General features: G+C 44.2%; 1 protein-coding gene across 10 annotated transcripts in view; it reads right to left on the bottom strand.

Moving 5' to 3' along the window:
* Positions 1–651: 651 nt before the first annotated feature.
* The window catches only part of bnc2 (basonuclin 2), a 221455-nt gene continuing 206723 nt past the window's right edge, over positions 652–15383 (bottom strand). For 8 of the 10 annotated variants that reach the window (XM_053622198.1, XM_053622197.1, XM_053622202.1 and 5 more), the window contains 2 exons: positions 12757–14966; positions 652–3411 (listed from right to left, as the gene is read on the bottom strand). In XM_053622198.1, the coding sequence (XP_053478173.1) occupies positions 2811–3411; positions 12757–14966 (2811 nt within the window). In that variant the 3' untranslated portion in view covers positions 652–2810. Of the gene's footprint in view, positions 3412–5103; positions 5173–7171; positions 9881–12756; positions 14967–15383 lie in introns of those variants that run through there. The other 2 variants (XM_053622206.1, XM_053622205.1) reach the window with 2 other exon arrangements.

The following is a 15383-nucleotide window of genomic DNA, read 5'->3' on the forward strand; positions in this document are numbered from 1 at the left end:
ACCTCCTGTTATTCGGGGTGACGGGGAACTTAAGCGTGCGTTATTAACCCACATCCCTGCGGAACCTGAGACACGGAGAGAGAGAGAGAGAGAGAAGGAAGGAGAGAGAGAGAGAAGGAAGGAGAGAGAGAGAGAGAGAAGGAAGGAGAGGGGGTCGGATGTGTGTGTGACACGAGCATGTCAGCAACGTTCACCGTCTCTAAACGTAACGAAGTGACAAGCGAGTTATTAGACAGATCAGTGCAGAAACGCCGCTCCTGCCTCCGGCGTGCTGCGCTACGAATTTAATGACGCTCGCGAACCTCGCTGCCTCACTGTCTCACTGCCTCGCTGTCTCACTGCCTTGCTGTCTCACTGCCTCGCTGTCTCACTGTCTCGCTGCCTCACTGTCTCCTTCCTCCCGTCAGCATGAGAGTAAAAAAATACAACTGAAAGGTGGCATGTCTACGAGCTTGTTTTTTTTCTAACTGCAGAGAAAAAAAGGGATGCGTTCAGTCGCGTCCGCTCTTCGTACCCCGACACGCCGCCGCCGCTGTTACACAGGAACGCTCGACTTTCCACTAAAAAAACGAATTAAGACTCGGGTTTTTAAGACTAAACACGGACACTGCGTGATCGAGGTACGATCGAGGGAAAGTTCTAACAGCTCATGGATTAGCGTTTTATCTTAAGCTCGCACTGGCAGCCATTTTCTTTTTTTTTTTTACATCACTGAACGATGGCATCTTTTTACGCTGACATGGGCGGAGCTTAGATAACGTTTGATAATTCTACATGTTTTGAAAGCAAACTTCGCACAATCAATCTGATGCTAGCTAGCATGCTGTTAGCTAGCATGCTGTTAGCTAGACACTGAATGTCAGCCAAGCTAACGATTAGCCGTTCTTTTTACATCTTCGACCTACAGACTTTTCAGATTGTTACAGCTATCATAGCCTTAACTAGCTTGCTAGCAAACATGCCTGGCTGGTAAGATCATCTTAGCTAAACTAAGCTAAGCTAGCTAACCTTAATGCTGCTCAAACAAAGAAGTGAAGAGAAAGGACAAAGGTGACTGTGATTGGATGATGAAATGTAACCTAAACTCCGCCCCTGTTAGTCTGGCTGGCTAATGTCATGCTAGCTAGAGTTTAGTTAATGTAACTAAATATGAATCATGCAAGGCAAAGACAAAGGATAACCGTGACGTCACTGAATCGAGTTCGTGATCGGATGATTAAAGCTAAGCTAAGCTCCGCCCCCTGTTTTTACAGAAAAAAAATTGACTGTCAACGTAAATTAAATAGCGCCCGATCGATCATTTCGCTGCCAGTGTGAACGGACGTCCGAACGCGTTAAATTCACATATCACGATAATTACGTCATTTTTATCGTGGACTACGATATTTATCGTGACGCTACGTCCGAAAACAAAAAGAGACCCGGACACGCCGTGACGAGAAACAAAGCACCTGTAAATGTTGCAATGGAATACTGCGTGTTGAAGTTTTGCGATATATCGTACGACCGGTTTTCAGCACATGCGTACTCGTGTATGATCACAGCACATGCAGTATTTCATCTGGGAGCTGATTCTCAGGTTAATACGGTACACCCACGCCAAGTTATACTTCTTTATTCTGCAGAAGATCATCTGATCGTAAAAATCCTGCAGCAGAGACGCCGTTTAAATACCTTTACGGGTTTGTCCTGCTCGAACGTGGGTCGTCAGAGATTATGCAAATTTGTTTTTTTTTTTTGTTTTTTTTTTTAAACTGAACACAAGTGCAAAAACCGGTACATTTCTGTAAAGATACTTTTTTTTTTTAAATTTAATTTTCCCTCCCGGCCATGACTAAGTCGAACATTGCGAAGTGTTTTTCTTCGTAATAATATTACACATCCCGCTCGTTATAGATGCAAAGTGCAAAAAAAACTAAACGTCTTACTAAATCTTTTTTTTAAAAAAAAAGTAAGAAAAAGAAGGAATTTAAATTTTTTAAAAAAAGGAGTCGTTTAGGAGCCTGAAAGCATGCCAGCTCCGTAGGCGTATCTCACAAGTAGATAAAACGAGTCACAATATATTTTTTTTGTTCTTGGGTAAATTTTTTTCCTTTTTATTTTTTAGTTTTGACGTTAATATAAATGAATCAAGCTAGTAAAATGCTACCTCTTGTCACCTACACTTTGAAAGATTGAACTGTAACATAAAGGGAAAAAAAGAGAAAAATAAAGAGCAAAGGAATTTTTTGTTTTTTTAAAAAGAGAGAAAAAAAAGAGCAAGCGACCATCAATACAATTGTTTTACACCAAAAAGCCTCTCAGGACGTTATTTACAAATTGAAACCGTTCATGCTTTAGGTATGTACGGGACTGTTTTTTTTTTTCTCGTAAAGCTATCGTTACACAAATACAACAAGGAGACGTTTTTTTCTCATATTATTATTATTATTATTATTATTATTATTATTATTATTCTTTTTTCGGTAATACCGTTTTCTGCAGGCAACAGTCACACATAAAGAGTCTGAGGAACTTCTATGGAGTTAGACGCCAAAAAAAAAAAAAAAAAGAAGGATCAAAGGGGCGGCCATTTTGGAATCAAGCAAACCAAGAGAAGCGCCCTCGGAGAAACGTCCAATCCAAATTCTCCCAAAGAAGGAAAAAAGAAAAAAGTCAAAACGGGAACACTGACGTGACTGCGTACGAGGGTTATCGTCTGATCGTCACGTGAAAGGACCGACCTTTGACACATTTTGACACTGAAATGCAGGGACAGTGGGTGGAGTGTGTGGATAAAAGGGTGTGTCTATGAGGAACGGGAGGCGGGGCTAGTCGAGCATGGAGATGAAGGGTGCGTTTTTGTGCAGGTTGGGGTTCTGGCTGTGTCGGTTCCGGCTGCGGACGGACGAGAACATCATGTTGCACCCGGGGACTTTGCACTTGTGCATCTCACGCAGGTGAACCGTTTTGTAGTGCACACGCAGCGTCCCTTTGTTGCTGTACATTTTGTGGCAGATTGTGCACAGGATGCCGCCGTTAGTGCCTGTTGACGGCGAGGAGGCGGGGTCGGAGGTCACCAGCCCCACCCCTTCACCTAACCCAGGCCCCGCTTCCTCTCCCTCGCTAACGTCCAGCTCGTCCAGGAGCACGCCTTCGTCGCTGGCCTCGTCCGAATCGCGTGACGACTGGACGCTGCCGCTCGAGTGGACGCTCGACGCCGTGCTCAGGTCCAGCGCCACGTAATCGCTGTCGCCGCGGTAACCGTTGCCTATAGGGGACACGGGGTCCTCGTGTCGGTGTCCAGAGTAGATTTTGGCTGCTAACTCGGCACGCATGTCCCGGGGAAGCGGCATGAGCTGGGGGTCGAGGACGAAGTCGTCCAGTTCTTTGGTCAGAAGTTTGCGGTGGAGGTTGATGTTGGAGCTGTGCCTGCCGAGGAGAAAAACAAACAAACAAACAAACAATTATAAATAAAAAACTCAAGACGTTTATTCACTCTAAAACTTTATGCACGACTGTGATGATGTAGCAGCGCTAATAAATTACAAAGCAAGAAAGAAATGTCAAAATAATTCAGTTTTTTAGCAGGTTATAAACATAATTAAAGAAAAGGGTGAGGGAAGGGAGTTTCAACTGTAAAAAACAAACAAACAAAAAAACGACGTCCTGAACGTAGCTACTATTACTAGCATTAACACCAATGCTAATGCTAATACTGGTATCATTTATTAACCAAAGACTCCATTAGTGCTTTATTTGATGCGTGGGTGCTAACCCTGACTGTTTTCAGCTCACACCAACGCTTATGCTAACATCATCAATCCAAGATTGTTTCAAGCGATGTTTAATTAGTCGCTAACCTTACACCCATTTCACAGGACATCAATGCTAATGCTAATCGTGTCCTAACCCAAGCTGAGCTGCACAGGTTCCAGAGTATCACGTTTCCGTACGCTGTGAGAGGAAACTAAGGCGGGCTAAAACGGTTAAGCGGAGCGTTGAGTGCAGTGGCGCTAGCTCTGAGAGCGACTCGCTAACGTGTTTAGCCGCTGTCAGCGTGTCTGCTCAAACGCAATTGACTCTTGACTCGATTAAATACTCCAGCACATTGAATGGGAGTTTATCAATTGATTTGAGGCGCCGTAATGCGATAATCGAGGGGAACCGGATAGCGTATTAGCGCCGACTCGGACAGCATTAGCGCATCGACTCCAGAGCCTGGAGGTGGCCTCATCGAGACGCAGCGTTTCATGTTAGCGCTCGCTTTAATAAAAATGGCCTTTTTCTCCCTCGCGCCCCCCCGGTGGGGGATCACATGACACGGAGCGCCATCGAGTCAAATCGAGTCAGGAGCGATGTCAGATCACACGCTGCAGTGTCACAAATCCACTTAGAGACAAAAAACAGCACAGAGCACTACGACAATCAATGTCTCTCACTGAGAGAGAGAGAGAGAGAGAGAGAGAGAGAGAGAACAACAAAGAAAAAGTGAGACGAGAGACAGGGAGCGAGTCAGGGCGAGAGCTAGACAGTGAGACAGATGGAGAGATAGAGACAATAAAGAGAGAGAGAGAAGGAAAAAGAAACTGACAGAATGAAACAAAGAAAAAGAGAGATGGAGACAGACAGAGAGAGAGAGACAGTGAGAGCGAGGGGGAGAGAGACAGAGAGAGAGAGAAAGAGAGAAGGAGAGATAGACAGAGAGGGAGAGGGGGAGAGAGAAAGAGGGAGAGAGAGACAGTGAGAGAGAGGGAGAGAGAGAAGGAGAGATAGACAGAGACAGAGAGAGAGGGGGAGAGAGAGAAAGAGACAGCAAGAGAAAGAGGGAGAGAAAGAGAGAGGGAGAAAAAGAAAGAGAGAGAGAGAAAAAGAGAGAGAAAGAGAGAGAGAGGTTAAATTAAAATGGAGGAATATAAATAATTAGCATGTACATTGCTGTGCAGTCTGTTTTAAAACTCTTGAAACTGAAAGTAACTGAAAAAGGATAAAAACTCAATCTGTACAGGGTTTGAGGGGTCGGAACTGATCGGGATTCCATGCATTAGGGAGCTGAGATGGTGGCGCTGGTGAAGGCGTGACTGATAGATGGAAATTGCGCAGTGTGGAGGAGGAGGAGCTTACCAGCAGTGCCGTGGTTGATGCGGTCAAAAAGGGTCCCTTTAATTATTTACCTCCCTATCCGACCCTCTCCTGCAAGAACAGAAATACATTCAACACAGGGACCCTTTCTGGTGGTACAGTGCCATCGAGGGCCGGACGGCCACCAGAGCATCGTCAGCATTCAGCCCTGAGCCCGAGTGTGTGAGTGTGTGAGTGTGTGTGTGTGTGTGTGTGTGTGTGTAAGCCTTATTACTGTGGGAAGAAAAAAAAAATATAGTTTTCCTTAAAAATTTTGAATTTATTTATTTATTTATTTATTTATTTATTTATTTATTTATACAATATTACTAAAACTATAAAAACCCATCCAAAGCACCAGACCGTGTTGTTTATCAGTTTATTAATTTAATTAATTCCTTTATTTTTATTCCAGAGTTTTAAACATTTTGTTTCTGACACAATGCTGTCGATGTTGCTCTAGTGGGCGGGGCCCTCATTAGCATATCTCTCATGTGCATATTAGCATAACCACACCCTTACACTGCTCATAAGCTCTCCTGCAGTGACTAACTAGCATTTGATGACCCCACACATACACACACACACACACACACACACACACACACACATTCACACAGATATACACATGCACACACACACACACACACACACACACACACACACACACACACAGAGATTACAGATTAACAGAAAACATTCATGTTTTTATTTCTTCGCTTATTAAAAAAAATGTTTATGGAAACCCAGACCCAAGTGGTTTTGGATGTGTGTGTGTGTGTGTGTGTGTGTGTGTGTGTGTGTGTGTGTTAGCATCTCCGAAGTTGCCTTTTCCTCCATCAGCGTTAGCCTTTCCGCCTCATTTCCACTACAGCTCTGTTCCAGGCCACGACCGTCTCCTCCCCTCCATCTCTCAAACTCATCCACCTCATCCCTCGCTCCCTCACTAGCTCACTCTCAGCCTCTAATGTGGCAGCCAAACCAAATTGACAGGCTCATCTCGGCCCGAAAGATGGAGGCGGCGTCTCCGGAGAGGACCTTTCCGAGCCGGGAGAGGAGGAGAGGAGGAATGGAGTGAGAGGAGGAATGGAGTGAGAGGAGGAGTGCGTCACTTAATGTGGCTCATCCCGGGAAACGTTAATCATCTTTATCCAGCGACGGCCCTGCTGCCAGTCCCTCACTCACTAAATGACTCGGAATACGAAAAAGAAACGTAGGAGGCGAGAGTCACGTTAACCCGACGACGACGACGATGACGACGACGATGATGACGATGATGACGATGATGATGATGGTGATGATGGTGATGATGATGTGCTTAACGTACTGTCTTTTGTATTTGTGTTTATTTTTGAGCACATTAGTGGACGTGGTGTAGTGGGCCGTCTGATGAAGGCGTATATCATTAATCACCTTCATCTGGAATAAACACACGCTTCACACTTCACACTCGGGATGAAGATCATTTTTCGAAGGCAGCATGACAGATTTCGGAGCGTCACGGGGATTACTGAGGCGCAGACTTTAGCCGAGAAATCACCTGCTCTGAATGTGTGGATGCTTTTTAATGAAACAATCCGTTTTATAGCAGAATTTCTGATCTTGCAAAAAAAATTTAAAAAATAAGAAAGTGTAGAAGCGATTGAGGTTAATAATAATTAAGGTGATTTTACTCCACGCTTGTACACGAGCTGACTGTAATCATGGAGCGTCAAAGAAATAAGAGTAGAAATTCTGGAAGTTTCTTTACATGTTGAGAAGTGCAGTGTGCCGCGTTCTGCACTGCGTACTTCATTCACTCAGAATAAAATAAAATAAAATAAAATAAAATGTTTGCTGCTAATATTTAATTATGATCCAATACTGGAGCTGTGAAAAGTGAAGTGCTGTTTATAACTTCACTGTTTATGATACAGAAATTATTATTCTAATTATAATAAATTCTACTCAGACTACAGGCACATGGTGCGAAGGTTAAAGTGTAAAAACATTGGGATTATTATTATTATTATTATTATTATTATTATTTAAACATACAAACACGAATAACGCTGCAGCTCACTTGGGACGTAACGTGTTGGTGACGTCATCACGTGCAAATACGCCATAATACAGAACAGTGGTATAACGTTAATGATGTATACCTAACGCAGAGGCTCGTGAAGCTACGCTTGTGTGTGTGTGTGTGTGTGTGTGTGTGTGTGTGTGTGTGTGTGTGTGTGTGTGTGTGTGTGTGTGTGTGTGTGTGTGTGTGTGTGTCGCAGCTGCTCTCTCCCTGCTCGTCGCCAGAGGCTTTAAATAGAGGAGGAGGATCTCAGAAACATAATTAACCTTCACTCTTTCGCGCACTCGCACGAGACTGCGGGACTGAACATTAGCGCGCGCACACACGTATACACACACACACACACACACAGCAGGGATCTGCAGGGTCATCGGACCGGTGACAGCGAGAACGCGCGAGAGTAAAAAATAAACAAGTGGCACTGACACACACACACACACACACACTTAAGGTCTGCGTGTTTTTGTTCTGGAGTCAAAAGTGATTAACGAGCATAATAAGGGCCGTGATTGCTGGCGCGCGCTGCGGAGCTTCAACCCCATACACTGTAAATATGCAAATAATTTTACACGCGCGCGCCGGAGCCCTGGAGGAGTTAAAAAAATAAAAATAAATAAAAAACAATAAAACGTGTCGCACCGAGAGCTCGCGCTCTCACCGCGGTGTTGCATTACATTTCATTACCAAGCCTATTACACACACACACACACACACACACACATGCACACACACGCACCACTGAAACACAGGGGGGAGAGCTTAAATCACGTGACCAGCACTCATATACCGTCATGTATAGTGTGCTTAATACAATATAATATAATTAATATCATACGATATTATGTACATGTGTGACGCAATAGTGTCCCTCCTCTGACGTCACAGCCCTGCGTTTACACTGTTCCATATCTGAAGTCTGAATGAAACTCAAATGCATGCACACTGCCGGATTTATTCCTCTCAGAAATCAGTAAATAAACTAATTAATAAAGGTAGAGTAATAAATATATCCCAGAAGGTAAACATGTGCAGGACTTCACTTCAGGGCTTGAGCGAGACTGTGCTTGATGCGTGTAAGGATGTGAATCTCGCACGTTATTGTGTACGGGTGTGTACGGGTGTGTACGGGTGTGTACGGGTGGATTCATTCATTATAGAATATAGAAGATTGATATCAATAATTCATAAGATGAATGTAGGGATAATATTTGGGTTGTTTTGGGTTAATATTTAAATCCCGTGGTATTAAAACGCGTTATTGTGTACAGGTGTTTTTATTTATTTATAAGAATATAAATGTAAATGTATAGATTTCTATATTTTTGCTCGGTTGTAGGTTTGTACTTGAATCCTGAGCTAATCAAACACACACATTACTGTGTAAAAGTGTGTGTTGGACGGATTTATTCAGCTTTACATGCATGATGAGTGTACAGACAGTGATTCGGTTGGGACTGTGGATAAAATACGACATGCAGAGATATGAACTGAGCTCACGTTATTGTGTTATTGTGTTGTGATTGTGTTATTGTGTTGTGATTGTATTATTGTGTTATTGTGTTGTTATTGTGTTGTTATTGTGTTATTGTGCACAGGTTTGCTGTATGGATTTTTTCATCTTAGTAAACAGTAAAATATGTCTAATTTATTTATGTATAAGATAAACGTATAGATAGTATTCGTGTGGTTTTAGGTAGGGATTTGAACCCTGTGCTGATGATAGCTCAGGTATTACTGTGCACAGGTGAGTTGGACGGATTTATTCCTCTTTAAACAGAAAATAAATCGAATAAAAAGGCAGATTTCTGTGCATTGTTCTAGGTCGATTATTTATTTATTTATTTATTTATTTATTTATTTATTTAGGTGTACAGGTGTCCTGGATGGATTTCTAGATTTTAGAAAACAAAGTGAATTTAATTACAGATGAACGTATAGATGATATTTAAACACAGGTTTAGCTTGAACAGGATGCAGAATGCAGCGTTTATGATTCATGTACAGATTTCTGATTAAGGCTTGTTTAAATAGAAATTTTTTTTAAAAAAGTAAACTGGACATTTATTTAACTGAAACGGTCTATTAAACTGGGTTAAGTGTTATATGTCAGGTATACAGTATATATATGTAGAGTATATATATAATATTTATAGGTATTACATGGCATTATAAATGCTCTAATATATTACATTATAGTAAGGTATAAGTTATACGTAATAGTTATGAGTTATATGTGAAAGGCACCTTTTGAGAATTGTGTGGCAGCCTGAAGTGTTTAGCGTGTGTGTGTGCGTGTGTGTGTGCGTGTGTGTGTGCGTGTGCGTGTGTGTGTGCGTGTGTGTGTGCGTGTGTGTGTGCGTGTGTGTGTGCGTGTGTGTGTGTGTGTGTGCGTGTGTGTCTTGGCCACGTAAACCGTCAGATTCCTCTGGATACCTCTCTGCTGCTTTAATACCTCTCAGTCCTCAGGAACAGCAGCTTTATAATGCCTCCCAGATGCCACGGAGAATCCACCGGCCAAAAAATATGGAAACAATAGTGTGTGCTTTTAGGGCAGCATGGTCACATCCAGGGAAAACACACACACACACACACACACTAAAAAATGCTAGTGTCCTTTCCTGCCCTGTTTTCTCCTGACCATATGTTTAAACGTTTAGGGGGAATTTACAGGCCGACGCTGCAGGAGCTGAACCCTCACACGCACCTCGACGCCGACTGGCCAAGAGAAGAAAAGAAGAAGAGAAGAAGAGAAGAAGAGAAGAAGTGACCACCTGAATATGTGTTTAAATCATGACATTATATACTGTGGGTAATAACGTGATACGGCGTGATGTATAGCGCACACGTGCGTGTTCTCGGGTGGAGATTACGTGCTTGTTGAATAAGTTAACGGGTTCTCATGTACGTTCTCGTGATCACGGTAGCTCCCCCTTTTCCGCCTCCTCGGGCTGCTGGCAACAAAATCCCCCTCTGTGTTTACGCTAATGCGTCTCTGCACCGCGTAAATGTTTCCAGCAGCAAAGAAAATCGCAAAAGACGAGGTTTTATCTATAGAATTGAAAGGCAGGCGGAGGTCATCCAAAAGAGTCGGAAAAATCAAGACCGGAAATGATTTTGAGATTGTATTATTATTATTATTATTATTATTATTGTCATTATGTGATGACTTTTTTTGTAATCCTTTATTAGTACAGTATTTGCTAAATATTCACTGCAAATCATTTCATCGAACAAGCTAACCTACAGTATAAAATAGCAATACACTAAAAAAAAAAAAACAAGAAATGAGTAAAAAAAAAAAAAAAAAAAAAAGAGTAAAAAAAATTGATGAAGCTTAAAAATAAAGCTAACAGGTTCAGGGTGATGAGATTAAAAGATTAAAAGCAGCACGAATTTGAAGATAACGATGAGTTAGCTAAAAGTCCAGCTTGTAATAACGAGCGTCTTTGCTAACGGGCTCTCGGCTAATCCGCGCTAGTGTGTATGTCTAATAGCTGAACGTTAGAAGCTCATTTGAAGAGCTCCGGCTTTGCTCATTTTTTTCCCCCTGCAGGAAAATTAGCCGACGCTGATAGCAATGTGTAAAAGTGTCAGTTATCCTTCACACATTTGTATGCAGATGATCTACTCCTTACTGGGTTTCAGTGCATCTGTCATTGTGTGTGTGTGTGTGTGTGTGTGTGTGTGTAGAGGTGTGTGCGTGGCCTATTTGCGCGCCTCTTCATTTTTGCGAACGAGACGTCAGGTCTGCTCTGCCTCGGGGCACTGGGTCCCTTCGGCCTTGTCGAAAGCAGCACGTTTTGGAAGCCTGTCTCTCTCTCTCTTTCTCTCTCTCTCTCTCACACACACACACACATCTGGAGCACAATACGCTCTCGTTCATCCCTCCGTCTGCGTCTCGTCTGTTCCGGAGTCGTCGGTGCTGTTTACAGTGTACTAATGAGCGAACAGCGCTGGGAACAGATGCCACCGCACTCGGGAACTTAATAAAAGATTGCGTCGGAGAGATGGATGGAGCGAGGGAGAGCGGGAGATAGAGAGGGAGGGAGGCGAGTAGAACAACTGAGCACCTCGGAGAGTCTCTTGTTTGCAAATTACAGTAAAGCGGGGGAGGACGCGCTCAACACACGCTCACACACACACTCGCACACAAACAACCCCTCGATCTTTATTATCTAAATAAAACCGTCACTTGTCACCCGAGAAAAAGAGGCACGTCCTCGTCTCTCTCTCTCTCTCTCTCTCTCTCACTCTCTCTCTCTCTCTCTCTCTGTACCAGCGATCTTCTTTTCTTCCCCCGTAGTTTTTCTAGACTGCTGAACGCCGTCGGTTTAACACACACACACACACACACACACATACACTCATGGCTCTTTAGCCGATGGGGAAAAAAGAGAGCGTTTATTTTTCACCGAGCGGAGGAGGGGCAGCAACGTTTAAACAATTTTTCCGAAAGTGCTTGAGGAAGAAGTGAAAGCCTGGACCGTGCCCTTTTGCTAATTCGGACGTTTCTAATTAACCTCTGTCTATTTTCATTGCCAATTGAGGTATGAAAGATCTACCATTGAAGGTACTAGGAGGTACTAGAAGGTACTAAAAGGTACGCGTTAGTACTCTTAATTGTTTTAGGCTGCGTCCTCGAGGCCCTTGACAGAACCACACTCAAAGGTACAGTTTAGTACAGTTTGGTTTTTTTTTTAGACTACATCCTTTTGGCCCTCTATTTAAATCACTAAAAGATGTCCACATGATGGTACCACACTGAAACGTACACGTTACTACCTTTTCATTCTTATATACTTAGGCCCTCTAATTAAAAATATAAATGATGTACCCTTTTACACTGAAAGTAGAGCTCAGTATCATTTGTTGTCTTCTAGGCCCTCTCAGTAAAGATATAAAAGATGTACACTTGAACTTTAAACACTTTAAAGTTACACTTTGGTATTTTTTTTCAGAGCGATATTTTAGTTGAAGACAGATTTTATAAGGAAACACGCAGCCAGATTCCTTGTGCCTGACCTTGGACATCATCACCTCTACCTGCCCGTTAGCACAGGTATATTCTGAGGTCTGCGTGGCAAAGAACGTGTTGCTGACTTGCACGAAACATGTTAATGAATGCGGCGGTTTGACAGGTCGCAGCCTCTGCTAATAAATGCGAGCTTACCTGAGTGACAGGTGAGCAATCTCGAGTAACCCGACCTCTCGGTGCATTAAATAAGCGTGAACTGACACCACGGCAATTCGGCACGTTAGCATGACAGGCAACGCATAGCACACGGAGTAGCAGTTACCACGTCATTAGCGGGATAATAATTATTCTCCCACCCCCTGCGAGTCGGAGATGAAGATAAAATTGAGACTTCATGTGGAGCAATTAACTTTTATCTAATGAGAAAATAGGTCATGATGGGACTAACTTACCTGTAAGCTATGTGAGGGTGTAAGTGTGAGCGCTTACGGATTTAATTACGTAAATAATAAGCAGGTCATTAGCAGGAGGAATAGGACAGCATGTAAGAAATTTGTTTGAGCCTTGAGAATCGTTAAATATGCAGTCTGAAATATGAGTAAACCAAGCATCTCACCTGTCTCGGCTTCGTCGGGAAGGGAAAGCAGCGTTGCATCCGGCCACCGTGCAGACGTGCATCTCTTTCAGGTGCACATTTTTGTAGTGCAGTTTGACACTGTAGGAGCTCTTGAAGCTCTTCTTGCAGACGTAGCAGATTTTAGGGTCGGGGCTGGAACAGAGATCGCCCTCTGGAGACTGGGAGTGAAATTTGGGTGAACTTGATCCGTAACCCATGGAGGAGATGAAGCTTTCGTGCAAGGCAGCCATACTCGCGGCGGCGGCAGCTGCGGCAGCCATCCCACCATTGTACAGGTTGTATTGCCCCATGCAGAACATGTCGTAGGTAGGATCGTTGAGTTCTTCTTTGATTTTGATGACCGGTTGATGTGGGGACGGCGAGGAGCGTCTCTTTTCTTCTACCTCTTTATGGATGTGACCGTCTTCCTCTCCGTCATCCTTGTCTTTGTCCATGTTTCTTCTGGAGGCGTGGCGATGCTCTTCGGCGTCCATTGGCTCATCGCGGTAGAACATCTTGGACTCAGAAGTCTCGGACTCATTCTCAAAGTCACGCTCGTGGTCCTGGTCCTCTGAGGTGAAGCTGTCCATGCAGCGCAGCTCACTGGTGCCTTCCGTCATCTCATCCTGGGAGGGCGATTGATGCCCGCTGCTGCTGTTGTTGTTGTTGTTGCAGTTTCCATTGATGTTGTTATGGAGGTGAGATGCAGGGTGACGATGATGGCAACTGTCATCATCTTCGTCGTCGTCTTTGTCGTCGTAATCCTCCGGTACCTCTCGATCTTTCTCAATCTTGACAGGCATGCTGGACTTGCGAGGCTTCTTCTTGGGCATAGGGTCGATGGTGATGGGATCTGGGGCACTTGAGGTGGTGGAAAGGTGGTGAGACAAAGATCCTGTCTCAGACATGTGGCTGTTGGAGCTGGCAGCTAAGATCTGCTGCTGTTGGTCCATGATGGAGGTGCTGTTGGTGGTAGTGGGTAGAATTGGACTGGTGGGAAGGGACACCGGAGGACTTACAATGTCAGCGGGAGAAAGCAAGTTGCGGTAGAAAGGTGGGATGGGTTGTACCGGCTGCACTGACTTCAGAGACGGGAAGACCAGAGGACTTTGAAGGGGGGATTGCATCATTGGATCGAGAGGAGGAGTTGCAAAGCCTAGCGGAGGCCGTCCAGGACTTGTTAGAGTGAATCCACTCTTGGTACTAGAGATGACCGGGGTGGCCGATCCGGAAGTGGAGCGAATGAGGTCTTTATCTCGGTTGTTTCTCAGCATAGGCATGTGGAGGCGAGGGTTGGGATTGGCGCTGTGGCGATTGCGGCTACGCAGGGAGCTGAAGACCATGTTGCATCCCTCAATCGTGCAACGATGCTTGATCTTCAGATGTACAGCATTATAGTGGATCTTCAGCGTGCCCTTGTCGTAGAAGGTCTTGCCACAGGCATTGCAGCAGACGCGACCCTTGCGTGACGGAGTACCCATGCGACGCATGCGGTGCATCTTGGAAGAGAACGAAGAGTGAAGGTTCTTTGACTGCTCATTTTTCACAAAGTGGTGGTCATTTATGGCATTAGACTGGGGCTGCTGCTGCTGTTGGATCTGCTGCTGTTGCTGCTGCTGTGTTTGCTGTTGTTGGACTTGCTGTGCAGACGGGGTTGTTGTGATAGGTGATGATCCATTAGGTTCTGTCTTGGGCTCAATGGAATTGGGAATGGCCCCTAAGGCGCCTCGGTTTGGACTCTGGCTGTTTCGGAAAGGCGATAGAGACACTTCGGATTCACTGCTCTCTACTGGTTCGCTCTGATTGGAAAGGTTTGGTTCTCGGAGCCTCAGTGCCGCTTGGTCCAAGTTTAGCCCGTTGGGCGGCAGCCCCAACATGGGAGCCGAGACGGGATTGATGTACTGGAAGGGCAGCAGGAAAGCCAAACTGTTGGGGATGTTCTCAAAATGATGGATACTAGAAGGGCTGCTGTTCTCCAAGTGTGTAAGGAGGCCAGGACTGCGTGTGCGGTTGTTGCTTTCGATAAAAGTCCGGATGCCGGAGTCGGCCTTTGACGAGGGCACCGTGACCGCTTGGCCTTCCTTCTCCTGGATCGCCATGAGCTCCACGATGGATTTGGTCTCTCCGAAGCGTAGAAACTGCTGCAGGGTAATGATCTCCTCTTCACGGGACATGATGGTCCAGCGGTCCAGCACCTTGCCTGCAGCATCCTAGAGGCCATATCAAAGGAAGAGAGAGGGGGAAAAAAGACAAACACACAAAAAAATTATTGATTCTGCATAATAACGGCAGTCTGAGGTGGAGGAAAAGGGCGAATATTTGTTAGCGAGAAGAAATTCCCCCGGAGCAACTGCAAAGACTGATAATGGGGGTTTACTCTGAATCTCTGCACTAGTTCGTCTCCTCCACATTTAATCAACCACTCAAATGTAGACGTTAACCTCTTTAAAATGTAAACGCTTTTACCAAAACAAGACTAAAATGTAATGAAATTGTGAGATTATGTTTTAGAAATCATATTTTATACTACACAGACAATGTCCAGACCTTTTTAAAGCTGAGAGATGAAGCAAAAATGTTAAAAATGGGAAACTATAAAGATTTCTTTTGTCTCTATTTTGTTGTAA

This window comes from Ictalurus furcatus, chromosome 3 (genome assembly GCF_023375685.1).
Source record: "Ictalurus furcatus strain D&B chromosome 3, Billie_1.0, whole genome shotgun sequence".
NCBI classification, from domain to species: domain Eukaryota; kingdom Metazoa; phylum Chordata; class Actinopteri; order Siluriformes; family Ictaluridae; genus Ictalurus; species Ictalurus furcatus.